The sequence below is a fragment of the Artemia sp. Qi Xiang Cuo genome, chromosome 7, assembly GCF_049724085.1.
Source record: "Artemia sp. Qi Xiang Cuo chromosome 7, ASM4972408v1, whole genome shotgun sequence".
Taxonomy (NCBI): domain Eukaryota; kingdom Metazoa; phylum Arthropoda; class Branchiopoda; order Anostraca; family Artemiidae; genus Artemia; species Artemia sp. Qi Xiang Cuo.
The window spans coordinates 13242346-13268311 of NC_142800.1; the positions used below are offsets into that span (position 1 = coordinate 13242346).

The 25966-nt window shown below is 33.2% G+C and overlaps 1 protein-coding gene across 1 annotated transcript in view; it reads right to left on the minus strand.

The window, feature by feature from the left end:
- Nucleotides 1-21406, minus strand: part of LOC148949972 (papilin-like) — a 191685-nt gene extending 170279 nt beyond the window's left edge. Inside the window, exon 1 of the mRNA XM_089091751.1 lies at nucleotides 21349-21406. Within this exon, the coding sequence (XP_088947877.1) occupies nucleotides 21349-21374 (26 nt within the window). The 5' untranslated portion in view covers nucleotides 21375-21406. The remainder of the gene's footprint in view (nucleotides 1-21348) is intronic.
- Between the last annotated feature and the right edge of the window lie 4560 nt (nucleotides 21407-25966).

Here is a 25966-nt window from a genome sequence, read left to right on the forward strand (position 1 = left end):
AAAGAATTTGATACTTACTTACAATTTTTTCATAATTTATTTAATGAACTATCATTTTTATTTAACCAGGAGTTGAATTCAAGAAATACTGTTCTACTTAATTAAATTTTTGGATAATTTCTTAAATGAAATTTCTGTATTGTGTATCCATGATTTAAAACAAGTGTGTTACCTATTTAGAATTACTACATAATTTCTTGAATGAAATTTCAGTATTTTGTATCACATAGGGGAAAACAATAAAGACTTTATACTTACGTTAGATTTTATTATTATTTATTTAATTAGATATCTGTGTTGTGTCCAGGAAGCAAATTCAAGAAAGCTATTGTTACTTACTTACAATTTCTTCATAATTTAGTTAAATGAATAAAACGATTCTAAAGAATAAAGAAGGGTTAGGCTTAAAGATATTTATTTCTTAAACTTATTAACATATTTTTGAAAGAATTTGCTAATTACTTAAAATTTTTGATAATTTCTTAAATGAAATTTCTGAATTGTTTATCCATGAGGTAACTTCAATACAGAGTTTATAGCTTACTTAGAGTTTCGTCATAATTTCTTGAATGAAATGTATTTTTTTATTGCTAAAGGTTTTTTTTAAAAGAAAAAATTTGTCCCCATTTTTATTAATCAGTAGGTCTTCAAATTCCTTTTCGTACAAATCCGAATTTGTTATCTGCCTTATAAAATTGTGGTAAGCAAGCGGGAACTCTAGAAATAGTTCAAATCGAGCTTACCTGCGATAAATAGATGTAATTAAATAATGCTATGTATAATATTAATACAATAAATATATTATTATAAATTATTAATATAAACAAATAAATATTTACATTTTTAATCTTTTCAATAAAAGATTTAACCATATTCTCTCTTGATATTATATCTTTTTTCTTTTATTAGTTAGTAATCATTAGAATAATCAATATTAAATTTTGAGTCATAAACAATTTTTAATGGTGTCTCGTCAAAAGGTTCAATATACTGTTCGACTTTGTTATTATTTGGTTCAATAACTGTTTGACAAATGTCAGTAACGTTAGCTGGTACTTTGTTTTTCATCGGTTCATCTTTATATTCCATCGTGATATTTTCTGACAATGCCCTTTTTATTTTTCTGTCAATTTCATTGTCTGTTATCACATTATTTTTACACAGGTAACAGTTTCGGCACTTACACAAGATATGGTTTACGATATTAGTAGAAGAGTATGCTTATCTTTTATTGATCTTCCGTTGAATGTTAATACATGAAAGGTGACGATTGGATGTATCAGTAGGTAATGCGTTACCTGCAATACTAGCAAGGAGTTGTCCTCTATCGTCAATGATTATTTTTATGTTGGAATTCTCCTTGAGTGCAATCCTCTCTGGAGATCTCAATCTCGCATAACCACCAACATAAGAGTTGAATTTTTTCGGTATTCCAAAGAAATTTAATTCCTTACTGTCATGACACTGCATGCAGACATTTACAATAGTGCTACCACCTGTACTTTTTTCAAAGTTTAAATATTTCTTTTTGTCGGCATTCAATGCTACAATAACCCTGTTATGTAAACACACTTTATTAAAATGTTCAATCTTCACTTTTTTTTAAAAGATATGAATTATGTTTTTATCGTTCCACTGCGTAAAAAATACTGATTGAATACATTCACGAGATTATGTTGTGTCAATAACCATTCATAGAAGACCAGTGGGACAGTCACATAATGTCTCTGATAAATCACAGAGTGCAGTCAATAAAATATCATAGAATGACAGACGGACAGTCACGTATAGTCTCTGACAAATCATATAGCTCACTTGTTAGAACTGTAAGCATATTTTGACATTTTAAGTTCTGTACAGAAAGAAAAAATTAATAAAGTTTAAAAATTTCTAATTTCTAAAAAATTTTGAATTAAACACTTTTAGGATATCGAGTGTCTTTACTGAAAAACTAGTGCATTACAGAGTCTGTCAAACAAATTAAATCTATTTTAAAATATTAACATAATAAAGATATCAAATATATTTTTCTTTTTTAATTACCACCATGAAAAGAAAACACACTATTAAACAGTAATCTTAGTATCACAATAAAATTACAGCTATTTTTAAATATAGAAAAAACTAATTATATACCACTTTATTATATTTTTTAATTACTAGACCTTATTTAAAAAACTCACGTACAAATAAGCCTGAGTCTCTCAATCCACTTAAATATAATTTAATAGATTAAATAAATAATACTATAAACCTTAATGGTCTTTTTTAAATACAACCCCGTAAAGAAAAATAGCAATTACGATGGAACCTGTTTATATAAAGCCCATTAAATCTATTATAAAATATAAAAAATAAACTTATAAAAAACACTTAATACTTTTTAAATTACTAAAAATTAATTAAAAATCACACGGAATAAGGCAACTGAGTCTCTCAAACCCCTGAAAGCTCTTTTAAAAGATACAAAAACTACTTATTTAACACAAAAATTTCTTTTTTAATGACCATCAAGTAAATAAAAATCACGCGGAATTAGGCCACTGAGTCTCTCAATCACCTTAAAGCTCTTTTAAAAGATACAATAACTACTTATTTGACACAAAAATTTCGTTTTTAATGACCCCCATGTAAAGAAAAATCACATGGACTTTGGCTACTGAGTCTCTCAATCCCTGTAAAGCTCTTTTATAAGATACAAAAACTACTTATTTAACACTAAAATTTCGTTTTTAATGACCATCAAGTAAATAAAAATCACACGGAATTAGGCACCTGAGTCTCTCAATCCCCGAAAAGCTATTTTAAAAGATACACAAACTTCTTATTTAACATAAAAATTTCGTTTTTAATGACCATCAAGTAAAGAAAAATCACACGGAATTAGGCAACTGAGTCTCTCACTCCCCGTAAAGATCTATTAAAAGATACAAAAACTACTTATATAACAATAAAATATCGTTTTTAATGACCAACAAGTAAAGAAAAATCACACGGAATTAGGCAACTGAGTCTCTCAATCCCCGTAAAGATCTTTTAAAAGATACAAAAACTAATTATTTAACATAAAAATTTCGTTTTTAATGACCATCAAGTAAAGATAAATCACACGGAATTAGGCACCTGAGTCTCTCACTCCCCGTAAAGATCTTTTAAAATATACAAAATCTAATTATTTAACACAAAAATTTCGTTTTTAATGACCATCAAGTAAATAAAAATCACTCGGAAATAGGCAACTGAGTCTCTCAATCCCCGTAAAGATCTTTTAAAAGATACAAAAACTACTTATTTAACAAAAACATTTAGATTTTAATGAGCATCAAGTAAATAAAAATCACACGGAATTAGGCAACTGAGTCTCTCAATCCCCGTAAAGTTCTTTTAAAAGATACAAAAACTACTTATTTAACACAAAGAACCCCCATGTAACTGAACCCCTGTATAACTGAAACCCCTGTACAACTGAACCTCCGTGCTAAATGTCATTACGTTTAATATCTAGCCACCAAATGCTCCAAGCCTCAGAGGAAAAAGGGATTTTGAAAACAGGGAGCCCGATTTACGACCAAAAAAAAGGGGTAGCCCCCGTGCAACTGGGCCCCCCTTGTAACTGAACCCGTGTATAACCGAAATCCCTCCGTGCAACTGTATCCTCTTTAACTGAACCCTCGTGCAACTCACTCCTCTATGCACCCCACCCCCCGCATAACACTTGTAAGCCAATTCTTTTTAAATTGACAAAATTTTTCAAAAGTTACTTACGTATTATACAGACCACATCGGCGAGGTAAAGCTAGGTCAAGTCACAATGTCATTCTATCGTTACTTTTCAATTAAGCTATTGAATACTTTCTAGCAATGTCCCTTGTAAGCGTCTACGCAAATATCTTTTCGCAAATATCTTTTCGCAAAAAAAAATTCGCAAATCTCGTAAACTAAAGAAGTAATTACCCTTTTCAAATGCATTACTCGTTCTATTAATGAAACCCATGAAACGAATAGCCAAGTTTTTAAAAAAAAAACCTACTAATCAACTTACAGATGAATGACCACGGATTTAACATAAAAAAAAAACTTGTTTATCATGAAATAGAAATTCAGTTAATTGTGCCAGTGAAAACTTGAACCAGAACAGATTATAACCAACCTGTTTCTGAATCTCTTTGAAAAGGTGTAGAGCTTCTATAGAAGTATTACCTAGATGCGAGGGGCTACTCACACTCTTTGAAAAGGTGTAGAGCTTCTATAGAATAGAATTACCAGAAAAACCGGAAGGAACGTAAAGGCCGCAATAAACTAACTAATCCCCGTGTAACTGAATCCGTATGTAACTGAGATCTTTTCGCAAAAAAATTCGCAAATCTCGTAAACTAAAGAAGTAATTACCCTTTTCAACATTAATTACCCCTTTTTTGCAAATGCTCGCATATCTCATTACCCCTTTTTGAAAAAATAATTGCATTACAACGAAACAAGACACGCTGGTTTTATAATACAGGTTTAATTAATTACGTAAATCTCATGACAAAGAAAGAAATCGCTTGAGTCCTCTCGCAATAGCAAACCAAACCAGATTATACCCACTTAACCAGATCAAAAGACCTGTTTGTACGCGAGCATTGTAGAATAACATGATATTTCCTATACGTCTGCGCAATATGGTAGGTACTACTCTACTCAAAATCACCAGAATTTTAATTGCGTTATAAAATTTTACTTTTAAGAAGAACGGAAAAGAATAGTCACCATTTCTGATCTTGGCCTACCGCACCTTCTCCGCCTCGATATAAAAGTGCACACAGGAGTTTCATCGATAGAATTGTGAAAGAATTCATTTCTGTGACGTCATTAATAGTACATAAACAATATTAAGCTTGGAAAATTATTAGTAAATCTTGAGTTATTAACAATAAACTACCCACTGATTAAGTTAATGTTTTGTAATGCAGGCCAGGTTTTTAAAGGAGTAAAGCTTGGTTACCTTCCAGGAGATATAGAAGTTGAAACTGCGCAAGGCAGTTTATTTAAATTGGAAGGGCTAGTTGCCATAGACTTCCCTGCAAAGGACTACTTTGTTCATACAATACCACTGGAAAATAGTCAACAATTTAAAAAAGCGGTGAGGGATTCACTGATGACCAGATTTCCAGGTTTCTTCGAAATGAGTGCTGTAGATTGCTGGATAGAAAAAATCATAGCTCAAGAAGAATCTGTTTCTAGGGATGTAAAACCTAAGCAATTGCACAGCGTTGAGGTTAAGACGCTCCCAGTGAGCTCTTTTACAATTCCAGAAAATCAATACAAACTCACTACTAAAGCAAAGGAAGATTTAGAAAGTATTGAAACACCTGAACATGCTTGGAAATTTCTAGTTTGCTATGGCTCTCATTTCGTACCTCGCAGAGCCGTATACCACTTCGGAGGCCTAGAAATCGTTCATGTGATTGAAGAAAAAGAGGAAAGGAAAGAGTGGCAATATGCCAAAACAAAACTAAGCCGAGGAGTTTTTCAAATATTGAAAAGCAAGAGATGGAAAGAGATGGAACCAGATCCATCAATTTCTGTGGAAGGAGAAATCAAAAGAGAAAGGGAAAAGTCGACTTTAAAAATGAGAGGTGAGGTCATCTCTCGTTCAGAAACGGTATGGTTTTCTGATTGGAATGGCACGACTCAAGAAAACTTCACAAAAGAAGTTCGACTGCACCCAGAAAAAGGAAACGTAATTTGCAGAGGATCTCCAAATGAAGAATTAGAGCCAGTCTGGGAGATTGTCAAGGAAGAGTTTCCTGATGCAGCAAAATTTCTGAAGATGGAATGGCTGAGGAATGCTCGCTCTAAATTACCACAAACCTTAAAATTCAAGCAACAAATCAGACTTGAATTTCAGGAATATCGTCGCAGACTCACAAAAAAATTAGAGGAAAGGATGAAGAACGCCAACCTTAAATGATTATCTAAACCACGTCATCTAGGATTACTGACCGCTACAATAGAATAGTCGATTTGCCGCTGATGTATGTTATTACGTTTTATAGTATTAAAACATGCAAAATATTTGCTTAAAAGTCTAAATGGTTTATACTTAAATGTTTTTTTGTCAGGGTTCCATTAATTTTTTTTTTCAAGCTCTTGTTCTGAGCGGTTTCAGTATGTATAGAGGATAGCAATAAATGATTATCATTATTATTAATTCACATAATTTGCAATATATCAAGGTAATATATCAGCTACTGGGACCTACAAAAAAGCTCGCTCTAAATTGCCACTAACCTTAAAATTGAAAGAACGCTACAGACATGAATTTGAGGAATATCGTCGCAGAATTAGAAAAGAATTAGAACAAAGGATGCAAAGTATGCTGTGATATTTTTGTTATTGTCTTAAACGTCGAAAGCAAGAATTACCTATGATATTCCAACAACGTTATTTAAGTCGCTAAAGTCAAAATATTGTGTGTATTTACTATTCCGTTTTGTATATATTTTTAGCGAAATTAAAGTTGCAATATAGTATTTAAATGGAATTTACTTCCTCAGTGTTTTACGTTACGTTGCACTCGTAAAAAAGAACAAACTATGTATTGTTTGTTTAAACAGTAGATTCCTCATTTCATGATAATCTGAGCTAAAGCAAGATTTATCGAGTTACATTTCGAAATACTTTTATTAAGTTTTTTTTTTTTTTTATCGTAGCACAAGATTTGTAGCATAACCTTTATTCATCATCTTTTTGCAACATCATCAGATTTTCAGAAAATTCTGCCCTAATTGTAATTTTAAATTCAAAGAAATAGGATCAAAATGTTCAAAAACAACCACTCTGTTTCAAACTTATGAGTGTGTTGGGGGAGATGATGTTTGATGATGAATGTATTATAGCTGAGATATGCCTGCCACAGCCCTGTCAATGTGTACTTGGCCGAAAAAACCCTGCCTGATTGCGAATTAATCCCAGAAAATGCCTGGTCCTGCTGAAAATATAGGTAAAGTATAATTGGTTAAAATAGTCGACGAAATATCCGCCTTTCACTTTTTATCCAGATATTGTTTAATTTCATCTTTCCTAGCCAAACTTACGTCCTTAAACCATGGCAGATATTTCCCCCCTGCCTGTTTCTATCTGGGTCGGTCTGCACCGTTGTTTTCCTCAATTCTTACAACCATCCGGGGAAAATAATTAAAAAAGCTTTCCCTCTATCTTGCCTATAGCTAAAATTCACGAACATATTCATGTTGAACATATTCAACTATATTCCTGGAGACTATAATGGCTGTATTTTTCTGTAATAAAAACCTTATTTTTTAATTCACTTCTGGCAGAACAAAAGTGTTGCATTTGCATACTATCATAGTGGGTACAAACTACTTATGTCCAAGGCCATATCCAGGGGGGTACCTTGTTTGACCCCTCGCCCCCTAAATTTTGTCTGACTCGTAAAAACGTTACATAAATGCATGTTAAAAAATTATTGATATATTTTTTTGAATTACCTCCCCGAAAAAAAAATCCTGGATATGCCTTTGCTTATGTCCCTCTAGGCCTCCCTCTTATACCCCTAACCCTGCCCCCTAGGACTCTTTACTTAGTTTTATCCTAATTCTTTCTATGTTTGTTCCAAGCTGCAGTGTACAACAATCACCGCAGTGCCTATCCCCTGTCGCGGGACTGGAGACATTCAATACTTCTCAAATGCCGGGAGGTTATAGAAAATCCTCAGAAACGGAACAAAAAATGTGGTTTGCTTCCGACCACGACTATTTAATTTGCAAAGAGGTCTCAGACACTAATATCTGCCAAATTTTTAGCATTTATTTCACCGTTTTATATGACTGAACAAATGCTGGAATTGTGTCATAAAAAAGCAAGAACTGATCCATTTTGTGTATATGCATTATCAAAATTTTGATGGATGTAATTGCTCTGAGCGAAAATAATATGAAGAGTGGCTCTCTTAGGTAAAAAAAATAAAAAAAAACAAGTATTTTTAACTGAAAGTAAGGAGCGACATTAAAACTTAAAACGAACAAAAATTATTCCGTATACGAAAGGGGCTGTCTCCTCCTCAACGCCTCGCTCTTTACGCTAAAGTTACGAATTAACTTATGTGGCGAACTTCTAGATTCGTATGTTTTTATTACGTATATTAGGGAGTTTGCCCCCTAATCAATACCTTGAACTATACGCTAAAGTTCGAATTTTGTTGGAATCACAAACACCTTAATCACAAAGGCCGGTTAATTAGAATAGGTAGCTCTTTTGAAAGTACTCGTACTAAAAAAAACTTTAGCGAAAAGGGCGAGGTATTGACTAGGGGGCGAACCCCCTAATATACGTAATAATTTCAATTCGTTTAAGTTTTAATGTTGTTCCTTACTTTCAGTTGAAAAAACTTGTTTTTTCATTTAATTTCTGATCGTTCTTAAATAATGCTGGGAAATCCGACGCCCCCTTCATAGAAATGACCCTTCCTCCAAAGAAACATTCTCCACGGAAAGATCCTCCCCGGTAACCCCTCCGCCCGCCCCCCCCCCACCATAAAAATTCCCCCTTCCTGAAACGTCTGTATGCTTCCCATTGACCAATACTATATGTAAACAATGAGCAAAGTTTATAACTTGCAGCCCTTCCCCCGGGAACTGTGGGGAATTAAGTCATCCTCAAAGACATATTAATTTGATTTTTGACTATACTGAACAAAATGGCTATCTCGAAATTTTGGTTGGGTGAATTCGGGAGAAAATGAGCGTAGGAGGGGGCCAAGTTGCCCTCCAATTTTTTTGGTCAATTAAAAAGTGCACTAGAACTTTTAATTTCCGTTCGGATGAGCCCTCTCAAGATAATCTAGCACTACTGGATCCATACGATCACCCCTGGGAAAAAAACAACAAAAACAAACAAACAAATAAACACGCATCCGTGATCTTCCTTCAGGCAAAAAGTACAAAATTCCACATTTTTGCAGATAGGAGCTTGAAACTTGTATAGTAGGGTTCTCTGATACGCTGAATCTGATAGTGTGATTTTCATTAAAGTTCTATAATTTTTAGGAGTTGTTTCCCCCTTTTTTCGAAAATAAGGCAAATTTTCATTGATGGGTAAGACTAAACTAAATAAAACTTTTATATTTGAAATTCGCATAAAAATCAGATTCTATTGATGTTTCTATTGGTATCAAAATTCCGGTTTTTAGAGTTTCGGTTACTATTGAGCCGGGTCGCTCCTTACTTACAGTTCGTTACCACGAACTCTTTGATGCTGGGAAATCCGGCGCCCCCTTCATAGCCATGTCCCTTCCCCCTTGAAAACTTCTTCCATGGGAAGATCCTCCCACATAACCCCCGATCCCCCCCACAACAAAAAAAAACCTTAAAACGTCTGTATACTTCCCAATAACCAATACTATATGTAAACACTGGGTAAAATTCATAACTTCCAGTCCTTCAACCGGGGCTTTGGGGGATAAAGTCATCCTAAAAGACGTAGTTATTATATTTTCAACCATGCTGAACAAAATAGCTGTCTCAAAATTTTGATCGGGTGACTTTTTAAAAAAAATGACCGTGGGAGGGGGCCTAGAGCCCTCCATTTTTCTTGGTTACTTTAAAAGGGCACTAGACTTTTAATTTCCGTTCGAATGAGCCTTCCCACGATATTCTAGGACCACAGGGTCGATACGATAACCCCTGAGAAAAAAACAACAAATAAACACGCATCCCTGATCTTTCTTCTGGCAAAAAAAAATACAAAATTCCACATTTTTGCAAATAGGAGCTTGAATCCTCTACAATAGGGTTCTTTGATACGCTGAATCTGATGGTGTGATTTTCATTAAGGTTCTATAGCTTTTAGGGGGGTCTTTCCCCCTTTTTTCGAAAATCAGCCAATTTTTTTCAGGCGCCTAACTTTTGATGTGTAGGACTAAGCTTGATGAAACCTATAGATTAGAGTTCAACATAAAAATTGAATTTTTTTAATATATCTTCTGGCATGAAAATTTTCTTTCTTAGACTTTTGGTAACTACTGAGCCGAGTCACTCCATACTTACAGTTCGTTATCCCGAACTGCTCGAAAGAAGCGGTACTTATGTGTTATATAATACACACTCGAGAACTTGTATTGCGAACATGAGACATTACCCGGTTTTCAAGGTGTTTATACCAGACAATTAGCTTTGGCTCGGCGGGAAACTACATTGTAGCTATATTTTAATTAAATATTTAGTTGGTATTTCGGGTAGGTTAGGTTACGCATTTAATATAATGCGCTCTGAGCGGCACCCCTTCCATAATTCTTTGTTGTAGTTTCAATAATTTTGTTACTAAACTATTATATTTTCATCATATTTTGTTTGATTTCATTGGCATTCACCAAACTTCACTTTTCGAGTGTGTATTATATAACACATAAGTACCAAAGAAGCATATTCATTATAGAATGAATATGACTCTTTTTTTTTACTCGTAATGGTCCATCACCTGTCCATCACGAGTGTACATTTCGTGTTTGACACGCTGTACCCATGTTGAAAAACTGGAGTGTATTTCAGGCCCTTGCAGGCCCTACAAGAGAGGGTATTTCAGGCCCTTGCCCTCTAACCAAATTCTTAAGATTTTACTATACTGAACGGCATTTACTATCTCTTTCGTATAAATGTTCGGGTTTTTTTTTTAACCCCGTCCCTCGTGGAAAAAACAATTATGTGTACTGATATAAGACTTGCTCTGCAATTTACACGAAAAACATACTTTTGATTGAGAGGTTTATCAAATAACTAGAAAAGTTATTAATATAAAATAACATTTAATAGATAATTTCTTAAACCACATTGGCCTGACATCACATAAAGAAAGAAAAACGAGCAAAAATGGGGTTTTTATAGGCCAAATGACGATACTGAAAAAACAAAGCGAATATTTCGAGAGGACAAACGCCTCTCTTCTTCAGCACGAAACGAAACGATATATCAATAAAAGCCAAAAATTAAAAGAATTAAAACCAACTACCTAACAACCATAAAAGCGAGTTATTCTCCAATATCCGCGATTTGCACAAAATCCAAAAAAAATATGTAAACCCCATATATAACCCCGCCTATAAAAACCCCATTTTTGCTCGTTTTTCTTTCTTTATATAACATTTAATATAATATATTTTAACTAATATGAAATTATTTATATAATATAAATCATATAATAATATAATATATTATCTATACAACATAAAATTAAAATAACATTTTATTAATATAATTTAATATTTTATTAATATAAAAATTATATTAATATAAAATAACATGAGCAAGAAAGGTTTACACATCTTATGGTGAATATTCTTTCTTTACTAAAGAACCCCCCTCCCAAAATGTCATCTCTCCTCGAAAATATAGTCATGCGTACTGTTATAAACCTTAGGCTACTTGTGCAGTTGCTGAAGAATTTGTCTAGTTTTGATGAAGTATACGAGGACAGTGCAATAACTTAAAGGTCCATATCAAATCTATCCAGCCTCGCGACAGTTTGCAATTTTGAGTATTTATGTGTTAAAAAATTATACGTGGATTGTTTCAAAGGTTGGGAGTATCAAGTCAGAATTACCAATAAAGCATATTACAATTTGGATGTATGTGCGAGCCAACTGTCTACTGCTAGTAACAAATTGACAGGATCTCGGTTTTCCAAATAGATTGCGATCCAGGGGTGTCAATTCACGAAAAGTTGTTGGGGTATATTTTTCAAAGCTGGGGAGGACAAATCTATCAATTTTGAAACTTTTCAATGAAAATACCAAAAATTGGCATTTTCAATGAAAACAACAAAAAAGTGTTTTTCAAAATCTAGGGGGGGGGGGCAATAAAATTGATGGTGCAGAGTACCCCTCCTGCCCCTCAATTGACGCAAATGTTGCAACTTTGTCAATTATGCGGTACTTTAGGATGGATTGATTCATTTTTTTTTTTTAGGTGCAACGAATTGGTGAATCCAAGAGTTTTGCTTAATAGGGGTAATTATGAGACGCTACTGACGATCTTTAAATCAACCGCTGCTAGATATAGTGGCAATAAAGCTAGTTTTTTTCTCAAAAACCCTAGAGGCCCATAAACAGGGAGATTTCATTTATTTGTGTCAGCATTTTTGTATCGCTTTTGTAAATCGTTTATGTCATATATTGAGGCATATATATATATATATATATATATATATATATATATATATATATATATATATATATATATATATATATATATATATATATATATATATATATACATGTTACCGTGAATGTCTGCAAATGGGTGAATGTCGACATTAAACGGTGAATTTCCGAATTACCTTTTTTTTTCTCCTTGAATTTAGTCAGCGTTGCCAGTCAACTTTTAAAACTTAATGCAAGGTTTGATGATGACAGGTTAGGTTAGAATACATTAGGTTTGGTTAGGTGAGGTTGGGTTAGGGTAGCTTAGGTTAGGTTTTTAACCCATTTCTAATATTCGGAACCAAATTTAACCTAACCTAATCTCACCTAACCTAAACTAACATAATGTAACCTAACTTTAACTTTTACCATCATTGCTTACATAAGACTGAAAAAGCTGACTCGTAAAGCTAATTGAATCCAAATAGAGAAAAAGGAATTTCGAACATTCACTGTAATATATATATATATATATATATATATATATATATATATATATATATATATATATATATATATATATATATATATATATATATACTATATATATATATATATATATATATATATATATATATATATATATATATATATATATATATATATATATATATATATATATATATATATATATATATATATATATATATATATATATATATGGGTGTATCCCATTTGAGCGCTTTCCCATTTGAGCGCCATGGCGCGCAAATGGGAAATTCCCATTTTCGCGCCGTATTTTAATTAGTTCAGTTTTGTCCCATTTTAGCGCCAGATAATATTTTTCGGATGTTAGGTGATATAGCTAGGTGATCAGGTAAATTTTTCGCAAATCATATTATTGACTTACGAATAAAGTAAACACACCACTCGATGCCTTTTTAGGCTCTTTCCAAATATAATAATCATTTTTGTCGGAAATGAATTTTACCCCCACCCCTATGTATACCAATCCAGGGTATATATTTGCACATTAGGGGTGGGGGTAAATTTTAAACTTACCTCCCATTAACATCAGAAATAAAATTTACCCCCCCTAATGTGCAAATATATACCCTGAATTGGTATATATAGGGGTGGGGGTAAAATTCATATCAGAAAAAATGATTATTCTATTTGGAAAGAGCATAAAAAAGGTATCGAGTGGTATGTTTACTTTATTCTTATGTCAATAATATCAACTGCGAAAAATTTACCGACGGGTCTTCATGTCTGTTTTCCTCATACAGTATATAGCGGTGGATACCGCATAATGCATAAGTACCTGTATATACCTTTAGTAGTAAATATATATGGTATACATAAATACTATATATATTTACTTAGTTTATAATACTATAAATGGAAGTTATTTTCACAACCATTGACCCAATAAAATCCTCAGTTTTGTTCGTTGTCTTCGTGGCAATAAATATTTCTACAGGTCAATGTGGCAGCAAACCACGCTTCATCCACCGCAAAATCACAATTTTGGGTTTGGCGCTCAAATGGTACTCCGTGGCGCTCAAATGGGAACAAAATTCCATGGCGCTCAAATGGAACAAAATTCCGTGGCGCTCAAATGGGAAAGCGCTCAAATGGGAACACCCCATATATATATATATATATATATATATATATATATATATACATGTTACCGTGAATGTCTGCAAATGGGTGAATGTCGACATTCACCGGTGAATTTCCGAATTACCTTTTTTTTTCTCCTTGAATTTAGTAAGCGTTGGCAGTCAACTTTTAAAACTTAATGCAAGGTTTGATGATGACAGGTTAGGTTAGAATACATTAGGTTTGGTTAGGTGAGGTTAGGTTAGGTTGGCTTAGCTTAGGTTTTTACCCATTTCTGATATTCGGAACCAAATTTAACGTAATCTAACCTTACCTAACCTAAACTAACATAATGTAACCTAACTTTAACTTTTACCATCATAGCTTGCATCAGACTGAAAAGGCTTACTCGTAAAGCTAATTGAATCCAAATAGAGAAAAACGGAATTTCGAACATTCACGGTAATATATATATATATATATATATATATATATATATATATATATATATATAGCATGTTTATATTCACTCTTTCGAACATTTTAGCTCATTGGTCATTTGTTCAACAGTCGTATGAAGTAACTACAAGTCAAAAGAGAGAAGAGTGTGCTGGATCTGAAAAAACAGATCCAGGAATCGAAGAATAATTTCTAAGAATTTTAAGGGTTCCCTAGCATATCTGCTATCCCAAGTTTTAGGTGATTTTTAGTGCTACCCTTGCTTCTGTCAAAGCCACAACAAGATTATTTAAATCTTCAAATTTAGGGATTAACTTAAGTATTTTCGAAAAGCACACTGCCTTTCCATGACGTAAATATAACAGTACAAATAGAGATAAATCCTTTTATTAGACAGTGAAAACAATTAAAAAATCTCTGAATATTTTGATCACATATACAGTGATCGTCATCAGTAGTCGAAGCCGGCACAAGTTTTATCTGCTGATGTCAATCACTGCGTATGGGATCAAAATATCCAAAGATTTTGTCATTATTCACTTTCTAATAAAAGGAGGTACTTGGGCATTATATGGGCAAGCTTGGCTAATGCTAATGAAATAAAATAAAATAGGATGAATATATAATAGTTTAAAAACAAATTTGGGCTATATATTTGCACATTAGGGGGGGGGAGGGGTACTGGATAAGCATTGCATATATTAAATACGTAACCTAACCTAGGTACTTTCCCCCCATCCCTAAACCCCAAAAACCAACAGTTTAAATATCGTATACGCAATGAAAACCACGCTATGCATTCCATTACTTTACAGCAATGTCTTGAATTAACCCGTCAAAAACGGGTTTTTCGTGACTGATTTCCTTGTAACTGCCCATATAATGCCCAAGTACCTAAAAGGATTATTCCCCATTTAAACTGTTATTTGTATACGTTAGGGATTAACATAGGCTTTCGAAACTACGATATACGAAATTTAGATTACAAAAGTATAGTGCAAGAAATGTTGGATTAAAACTCTAACGTGGAGGATAAAACCCACCTAATTTGAAGTCTTTAAAGGATATCCTAAAAAATGATTTTTTTTTACCTCCACCCGCAAAAAAAAATGATTTGAAGGTAGAGATCGTACGCTTATAGCAAAAAAAATCACCTGCTACCCTGATTGGTCGCTGATAACAAATACCTTTTAAATATCTTATACTCCTTTGTTCTGCCACCCAGGCCTCTGTTAAAGTCACAACTAGACTATTTATAACTTCATTTAGGGATCAACTTTCAAACTTAGAGATTTGAAAATAATATCAAAGAAAAGTGACATACAGATAAAGATAACTTCCCTCATAAAAAATGGATAAAAGTGATTTTAGAGGGAGTAAAAAACAATCTGAAAAGAAAGAAATTGTGGTTTTCTTTTGTGCGATTTTCTTTTGTGTGATTGTTGTCTATCGTTTCTAGTGAAAGCAGCCTTAAAATTAAAAAAGGTTTTCAACAGAATTTTCAATGTTGCTCAGAGATCAACCAAAATCAGACTTGCATCCACAAAAATCAGGGTCTGATATACAGGCCAATATGCCCTAACCCATGCGTGGGGGGGGGGGAGGAAGTTATCTACCTATATCTTATAGACCGAATGATTTATTTCGGTATTATTCTTAATATCTCAACAACATAATAAATTGAATTCAGGCATTATATATAGTGTCAAGGTCGAAAAGGCATTGTAAATAAAGCTGCATTAATGACGTCACATACTGTGCACTGTTACTATACTGTCACCAACATACGATTTATTTTTAGAAAAAATATAATAATTCTTGGAATGATTTCATATACTGGCAGATCCAGGAAGGCTGGGGGGCCGACTCCCCTCCCCCAAGATTTTCTCTGGTGCCCTCTTTCTTTGTTTTTTTTTCTTAAGACGTCACATACTGTGCACAATAGTGCACTTTTACAATAAATTTGTAAAATAAATTTATACATAAATTTCTTTACAATAAATTTGTCACTTTGGTCAATTATTGGCACCTTTGTCACATTGCCCCCCGCAAGATTTTACTCATTGGCACCCTTGTTACATTGCCACCTCCCCAAGATTTTGCTTTAGATCCGCCCCTGATTTTATAAATGGAGTTGCATTTTCATATACCTTTACCTTCCGTTAACAAATAAATGAAAAAAAATGATCCTAACAATTTGGTTAGAAAGTAATAACGATTTATTCAATATCATCGCATTCAAGTATCACTTTGTTTTTTAGTTTTGTTGCTGTCATTTAGTATATATTAGTTCACGAAACACAAGGTACGTGCTATTGTTCTTTTTTGCTATTGTTATTATTATTATTACTTTTCAAGCACTGTAGTATTTTTCAGGACATCAATAAAACATTTAAAACAAATCAAAAAATCCTCTCCAGAACCCATCTCAGTTCTTTCATGCCTAGAAACCACTATTTCCGATTTTTTTTTCTAGTGGTTGTTTTAAAATTATGAAGTTTTTAGGGCAGTACCACATTTTGTCAGTAATGCCACGTTGAGCCGAGAAAATGAATAAAGAGAACTAATTGGTTAAATAAGTTAACGCTTCTCTTCATTTCACCCAACGATGGTAGATACAGTTGATTCCCAAGACAACTACATCTTAAAAGAGAAGCTACATCTTCTTAAGCTACTGGGTGTCATTTGTCTTGCTGATTTTTGGCCCACATTTTTCTTTTAAGTTTGCGCCCACTACCACCAAAACTGCATATGGAAGTGTTTTTATTAAAATGTAATTACTTATTTTTCTCATTCATTAAGATAGAAATGGATGTGTGACTGTGGCGGTTCTGGCTTTTCTTGGGCCCGGGGCAATTTCTTGATTAACCCCCCCCCCCCTGTTCTCCCATAATATTTTCAGCCCAAACTTTAAAAATTATGGTACTGTTATATTAGCTGGTACCCATGCGATATATTGCGCTAAAGAAAACTAGTCAAACGGGTATCTGTCAATAAAGAATATTATACTTAATATCATAAGTATTATATTTTCATCATATTTTGTTTTATTTCATTAGTATTAACCAAACTTGACTTCTCGCGTGGGTACCAGCTAATACAGCAGTACCAAAATTATTTTCAATTTATTAATTAAGTAACAATTTATTTTTCAATTCATTATTTAAATTGTTTACTTATTATTTATCATTTTAATTTGGTACTGTTCTTTTACCTGTAATCCACGCGCGATATTGTATAGAGAAGATACTAAAAAAAAACTAGTCAAACAGGTTTTTTAACGGGGATTTCCTATGCTGAGGATTACAAACAGTGATTTATCACTGCATTTACAATATTTAAACTCTTGTTTTTTTAGGGTTTAGAGGGGGGGAAGTATAACTTAGGTTACATATTTAATATATGGTATGCTTTAGCCGTCCCCCCCCCCCCCCTAATGTGCAAATATATAGCAGAAATTTGTTTCTAAACTATTATATTTTTATCCTATTTTGTTGTATTTCACTAGCATTAACCAAACTTCACTTCTCGCGTGTGTTACAGATAATAGAACAGTACCTTTAATTTAGTTATTTTAATTACTATTACTTATTTTTTAACTTATATTTATTTTATTAATTAATTAATATTTATAAATTATTTTCGTTTATTAACTGCCCCTACTTTATTTTAAACTTCAAAAATTACACAATTATTATGACCTTTAAATTAGGCCTATTTATTTGAAATTTTGCACCCCTAGAGTTTTGGCGCCCCGGGCAAGTATCCCCTCCTCACAACTGTTTATGTTGTGTAAGCTCCACTTAAAGAATTCAAATAATCAGATTTCATTTACCCTGTCCTTTGAACTTTAGAGGACCGTCTTTCTGTCTTAAACGTAATTAACTAGCAAGAGGGACCTAAGGTTTGATACCCTTGGATTAATTTGCTCCCATTGCGCATGTTACGACAAAGATAGACCAGACAAAAACTACCCTCTTTTGTGTAAGGAAGGTATTCCTATTAACTTACAATTTGACAAACTAGTTTTGGACCCATCCATAAAAATATATTTCCATAATGTGGTTTTCAAAGCAGGGACGGATCCAGGATTTTTTTTCGGGGGGGGGCAAAATTGGACTATGCTGGTTAAAGTATACACTACTTTAGACTATGCTGGGGGGGGCACCCCCCCTCCTCTAGATCTGCCACTGTTTCATAGCATAAAAGTTATTTGTAATTCTAAAACTGAATATAATTATCTTTTTGAACTTACTAGAAGTTCCAGGGGTGCCAATTCACGAAAATGTAGGAAGAGGGGCTACGTCTTTTCGATTTTTTTTTAGGAAGATAGAAGGAAAGCATTTTTTCAAATTCAAGGCCTGGGGCAATCTTTGTTTTCGAAGTATTTTTTCATGATATAGTGCCCCCCCCACAGCGCCCCTGAGCTCAAAGACAAGTGTCTAAATTATAAGTCAAATTATTAGTAAAATAAACCTTGTTTCAGAATTAACCAAGGACTTAATTGGCAAGTATAAATGGTCATAATTAAGCTTGTATATTTATTTTTCATGTAGGACTTGTCAGTAATTACATGACTAATATAGAAAAATGTTTATCCTCCAGAATACGGACATGATAAGCTGCAAATAGCCATAAAGAAAAACCGACTAGTAACTAGTAAAAAAAAACAGCGAAAAACAAGTTTTGTCTCTTTTGGCAAAGCATAATTTTTAACTTGATGCAAGGAGCTAGGCACCCGTACCCAGCAACTTTTAAAAGGAATTTTGTGTATTTAGTGAAGTACAGCTGAAGTATTTCAATAAGTATCAAGTGATGTTTCTTGAAAATCTAGGGTTATAGTCAATTCCCTCAAATAAGGGAAGTTCTATCGACTGGGTCAATTCGTTTTCTTCTACCTTATTTAGTCCCGAAGACCAGGGATATAAAGAAACAAAATTTAGGGGGATAAGGACTTTTCATTAGTTCTTTTTCATACAGATATCAAGAAAGGTAATTTTCAATAAATAGGGAGGGGGAGACGATATTAGTTTTTTTTCAATGGGAATACAAAAAAAAGATTTTTGCAAAATATAGGCGAATTTTGAAACCCCCCCCCAAAAAAAAAAAGCATAGGCTACCTGTGTAAGATACTGTATTTAGAAGCTGTTTTTTTTTCATGAGTGCTGAATATTTTTAGCAATATATGAATATTTTCACAAGTCGCTTTTATCGCTCACATAAATAATTCAAAATGGGCTCAACCATATTTTGGATAAGATTTTTGCAAAAAAATTCTAAAAAATCCAAAATGTGAAATTTATATTTCAGTTACCCCCCCCCCCTTCCTTGTAGAATTTATGCTTTTTAGTAAAATACCTTTTGAGTGAACGCGGCCAAAGTATTTTTTTGATCCTTTATTTTAAGTACGGGATGTTCTGACCCTGGTCAGGTTCTTTTCGATTTGAACTGAATAGTCTGTATTTCTGTCTGCAATAATATTTAGCCTACTCCTTAATGAGGGCCACGCTGGGAAAATGGCAATAGAATCCTATATTTTTGAACCGAAACATTAGACAGGGCTATTTTTGCTGAAAATTCTAAACTAAGCACCATAATAACCGATGGCCTAATATTCAGATTATCAACCAATTTAATTGGTAATGTAACTCCCAGCCAATCACTAATTTAAAATGATTATGTGACGTTTATGTGAAGGGCTTGGAATTCTTTCCGATTCTTACAAGAGAGTATGTTTTTTCTTTCTTTCTAGGTCTATCGTCCGGCAAGTTTTGTTGCTACTTTATCCATGATATTATTCAAAAAATAAATATAATACAAAAGACCTTAAAGTGACGGCAAATTAATTGCGGCATTAAAATTTTCATTCTTTAAGTAGGAAATTCCAGCAAGCGCGAAATTGTACAGGTATGAACAACGGGGATATTTATACTTCCTCTTCTAATAACTCACCTGTTTCCCAACCACCCATTCACCTTACTTCTCAAAATAAACTCATGCGTGCAAATAAAGTCAGACTATACACTTAAAAAAAGAACCTCTAGCATCCTGAGACCATAAAGCATATTTCAATATAGTCTGGTACAATTTTTCCAGCGTGACTAGTCAAAAGCACCAGCTTCAATTTTTGCAAAAAAAAAAAATAAAAACACTCACATAACGTCTTTTGCATTACTGAAGTCCCTTTTCACCAGTCGGAAAAGGATCAAAGTCCCAAATATATCAATGAAAATGTTGAAAAATTCAAACCTTCGGGATCCCCTCCTCCAAATGAAAACAACTACATGCAAATCCTTTGTACACTTTATGCTCATGCAATGAATACAAATATCTCTTGACAATTATCCCCCTCCCCGCGGCTACATCCTGTGCATGGTCCTGCGCATTATCTCTTTGGGATTTTCACTACTAATTTGTATCCTATTCAGCAAAGTAATCTTGGACTTGCAAATCTCTAGTAGATTTTTTACACTTAATCCCTCTCCCTTCCCTGGTCAACATCCTGTGCACGGTTCTGCACATAACACCTTTTGAATTATCACTGTCGATTTTTCTCCTATTCAAAAAGATAATCTCAGACGTAATCGTCTCTATTAAGCTTTTACGGATACCCCCCCCCCCCCTCAATCCCAAATTGTAAACAACAGTTATTGACTTGCCACTGTCGATTTGTCTTCTAGTCGACAAGACACTCTTGGGCTTACACGTCTCTTACATTTTTATTTACAGTTACCCCCTTCTCCATAAGTCAAAATTGTGAAAAAACACCTTTTGTATCTGTCCCCTATTTGACAAGATAATCTCGGACTTAAATGTCTTTTATATTTGTTTTTACAGTTATCCCCCACCCGTCCTCAATTCAAGGTCGCACTTGTTTCCTAATCGACAGATTCATCTCGGAATTACTTCTCTATTACATTTATTTAAAGTCATCCCCTCTTCTCGCCAAATCAAAATCGCACATAACACGTTTTGAATATGTCTCCTATTTGTTGACAAGATACTCTCAGACTTACACGTCTAGCACAATTTTGACAGACATCCATCTTCCCTCCTCAAATCAACATTGCACATAACACCTTTTGAATTTGTCTTCTATTCGACAAGATAATATCGGATTTGCAAATTCTCTATTAAATTCATACCTTCTCATTCTGACTGTCGATGTCATTACCTATCCAAATTCCCCGTGCTACAACAGTGGTAAGTGCATGACTGAGAAACAGATTCTATGCGACGATGAGGAGCAGTGTTCCGTTCTTCAGCAGCTGTTGAGAGGACCAGACATCCTTTAGCCCGCCCAGACCCTTACCTGAGGAACAGGTTAAAATTTCATTCAGAGATTCAGTTAACGTTTTGACTTTGACTTGTAAGGCTTTGCTTGGCATAATGATAGCTATTTTTGACGCGTCCATATTTTGGGTGTGTTGCGAATAACGTGTTTCCATAATAACTTGGATTTATAAAAAGATAACATATAAAAATAATTCAATGAGATTGAAGGAATTATAGACGGTAAATGCGGAGTTTAGGCATCCTATGCCTAACTTAACGAACAAAGACGCGACAGATTATTAAACACAAGCTGGTCTTCAAGCCCATGCCTAAGGTTGTATCCAGGAATTTTTATGGGGGGAGGGGGGGGAGGTTGGGGGCACGAAACAAACTTTGAAAAACGTATCAAAAATTTGTTTTTTTGCATTTAATTACGTTTGTACGTGTCAAATAAAAATTTTGGGGGTGGGATTCAGACCCCCTCCCCTGAATACGGCCTTCCTAGTGCCCTTCCTCTTTTAAATCTCTGGATTTTTATTCCATATTTTCTAGTCCAACTCCCTTTAAAAATTTTGAGTCCCTACAAATTAATTTTCTGAATAAATACTGCACGTGTTTACCCCCAAAAAGAGGTGGGGAGCCTGTAGCCTCGTCAAAATAGCATGAATAGCCTTTCTGAGTAAGAAATACTACCAAAAAACGTAACTAAATGAGACGTTATATTACTCTTGAAATGGAAATATATAATCCGAAACTGAATCAAAATAGGAGTATATATATATATGTATATATATATATATATATATATATATATATATATATATATATATATATATATATATATATATATATATATATATATATATATATATATATATATATATATATATATATATATATATATATATATATATATATATATATATATATATATATATATTTTTTTTTTATATATATATATATATATATATATATATATATATATATATATATATATATATATATATATATATATATATATATATATATATATATATATATATATATATATATATATATATATATATATATATATATATATATATATATATATATATATATATATATATATATGTATATATATATATGAAACTTGAAAAGGCTAATTACCTGTTTTGGCGGAGAGCCCAGGTAAGACTAGTTTCGTTTTCAATCAATGTTTTGGTATGAAATGGGCAGACCTTTTCTGAACTTTAAACAATAAACACCTCTGTTTGAAAATCTTTGCACTTTGTGAATTTAGATAGAGATAAGGGTTCCTGATTGAGACCAATTTTAGGACTTGGGTTCTAAATATTGGTTGCCACGGTAAAAGTTGCCACAATAGCCTCATCCAAGAAAATACCAAACGTCGGTTAAGAAGTTTTTTTTCGTAAAATTCTTAGGGAGTTTTCAGAAAATTGATAAAACTTTTAAAACTGAAATATCAATGCGAAGCATCAAATATCATAATCAAATGTCATCGCTTCATCGCATTATTCAAATAAAACTTATTTTTTTAACTTGATTATCGTTGTAAATTCATTCTTTGTCTTTCTTTCCATTCTTAAACCAATGTTATATTTACCTTTTGCATTATTACAGCCCACTATATATACATTTATATAAATTTTTATGCAGCCTTAAAGCCATATCAATTATTCACCTGTCCTTTTTTATTCTTTAATAATAATTTCTGGCCGTTTTGAGTTTGAATTATTGTAGGCTTCTATTTCTACTGATCTTAAGTTTAATATGGCCTTTACTTTTCTATAAAAAAAACTTTCCTTTTCGTAAAGTTTTCGTAGTATATATATATATATATATATATATATATATATATATATATATATATATATATATATATATATATATATATATATATATATATATATATATATATATATATATATATATATATATATATTGGCGCGTACAAACAGCTCCTCTCATTTGATCTGTCATTAGCGGTCCATTTACCCTGGAACACGTATTTTGGCAGAAACTTTCTCAAAATGCCTTTAAAACCAACTCGAGACTTCGAAACCTACTTGTGATTCTTATAAACATCTGAAATAATTTTCAGATGTTTATATATATATATATATATATATATATATATATATATATATATATATATATATATATATATATATATATATATATATATATATTTGACCCATCAACAAAGATTTTCTCATTCATTTTGGACCCATCAACAAAGATTTGGAAATGGTTTTTATAAGTAATTGTATTAAGTTCAGCAAATTTTTTCTGGACAAAAGCGATGGGAGTTAAATCTTTAGTCCACTTTGAGAAATCAGTATTTATTATGGGGATTGACCAATTCAATGGAGGGGTATGTATTGGAATAAATTAATTTAAATTAGTTTCTTTAAAATTAGTGTTCCAACGTTGAAGCCAAGTTTCGCGTTCAAGAGAGATTTGACTTGTCTACCCGTGAAAAGATCTAATGTCGCTTATGTTTATACGTTATCTGGAGCACTCGCACCTCGGTCCGGGTTTTTATAATGGGTGAGATAGGGAAAGATTATACTGCTATTATATATACTGTGGCTTGTCCATAATGTCACTGTCAATACTATAAATTATAAATGGCAATGTAATAATAGATGACGCTGCAGATACTTGAATAGGTTTTGATACAGACAGCACTAAAGCTGAAAGAATAATGGCTTTCTGGTTTTAACCTAGAAAATAACTCCAAAGAGACAGCCTCAAACTGCAACAGAGCTTATTTAAATATTAACTCAAAATGATACCTTCTTACTAATCACTGTACCTATCGATAAATTGCTGGTGCTTTTAGACAAGTGAAGATTTCACAATATACAGATATAATACCTTCAAAGAAAGCTACACCCTCTTAAGCTGTTTTATGTAAGCTGTTTTGAAACTTGAAATTTTTAAGCTGTTTTGAAACTAATTTTTTGCTGATATTTACCCGCTCTTTTTTTCAATTCGGCACCCACCCTTACTGAAATTTCAGAACTATATGGAGGCTTTGATTGTTAGATATTGAATTTCTGAGTTTTAATAGTATTTTAAATATATGTATGGTTTCACAAACTTTCAGTTTAGCAATTCTGACAATCAGACTTCATATTCATTCTTTGGATAAGCATTATAGCATTATACAACCATTCCTTGGATAAGTAGTAATTGGATAAGCATTGTAGCATTAGCGGACGTAATATTATTGCAAGGCACTGTTGGAAAGCGGGGGGATTTAATTGCCCCTCTTACCAATAAGATATCGTTTCCTGCTGTTAGTTTTAACATAATATTTTTGGAAGGGGTTGAAAGACAATTTTGGAAATGACTGAATCAACCGGGATTGCAGCAATCCTTGAAAAATTGTCACAAATGGATGCTAAATTAAATCAGATTCAAGATGTTGCCAATAGCGTTTCTACGATCGAATTGGAATTAGCGGCCCTTAAAACCGAGACAGGCAGACGTGAAGATACAGTAAGATTTGAAATCGACCAGCTGCGGAACCTACTATTTGAAGAAAAGAAAGGTCAGAGCAACTTGAAAGAGAAATGAAACAGCAAAATCTGATCATTTATAATTTGAAGTCAGTAAACCCGCCTCCAAGTAGTCTAGTAGAAGAAGTTATGGCGGCAAGAAACCGCTATTTACCCCAGATTAGTTTGACCAGGCGTGATTTTAAGGATGTGTTTCACTTGGGAAACAGTATACCAGGTGCGGTGCGCCCTATTTTGGTGAAATTTCATAATCGGGAACTTCGCGACATAATCTTACGTAGTGGCCGGCTTTTAAAAAGTTTGATATTTCTGTAGCCCCGGATTATACCTATTTAGAACGTAAATATCGCCAAGAGCTAAAACCAATGCTAAACGAGGCTTTGTCGCGTGGACAAGACGCCAAATTAAGAGGAATACGTCTTTTGATTGAGGGCCAGCACATTTTATTATGACGAAGTCACAGGCAGGATGGAAATGCTGGCTGCTAAACCTAGTATTGTGCCCTGATCACCGAATCAGCAAGTTAACCCCCAAGCCCCGGGAATTCAAAATTTTCAAACTGTAAACTTCAGAGCCAGCACTAGCAAGAACGCGGCTTGGTCTGATCAAAAGCACAAAATGGTTACACGTGGGAAAGCAAAGAGGAGATTAGAAACCATTATTAGTCCCGAAGATGCCCATAAAACCGGAAATCGTTGTGTCCGTAAAAACAGCACGACTGGAAGCTGCAGCGAAACTGCACTAACCGACAAGTCGAATGGTTTGAATACCGTAAAAGAAGGGGCTGGAGACTCCTCTGAGAATATGAGTGAAGAGGACGGTGATTATGATCTGTGTGGCTATATACCTTTGTCTGTTTATCGCGAACTTGGGAATGGGTGCTGCAGTATTCAAGGTTTTAAAGAGAAAAAAGCATCTTTAGCATTATTGAGTGATTTGGATATAGTTTGTGTGGTCG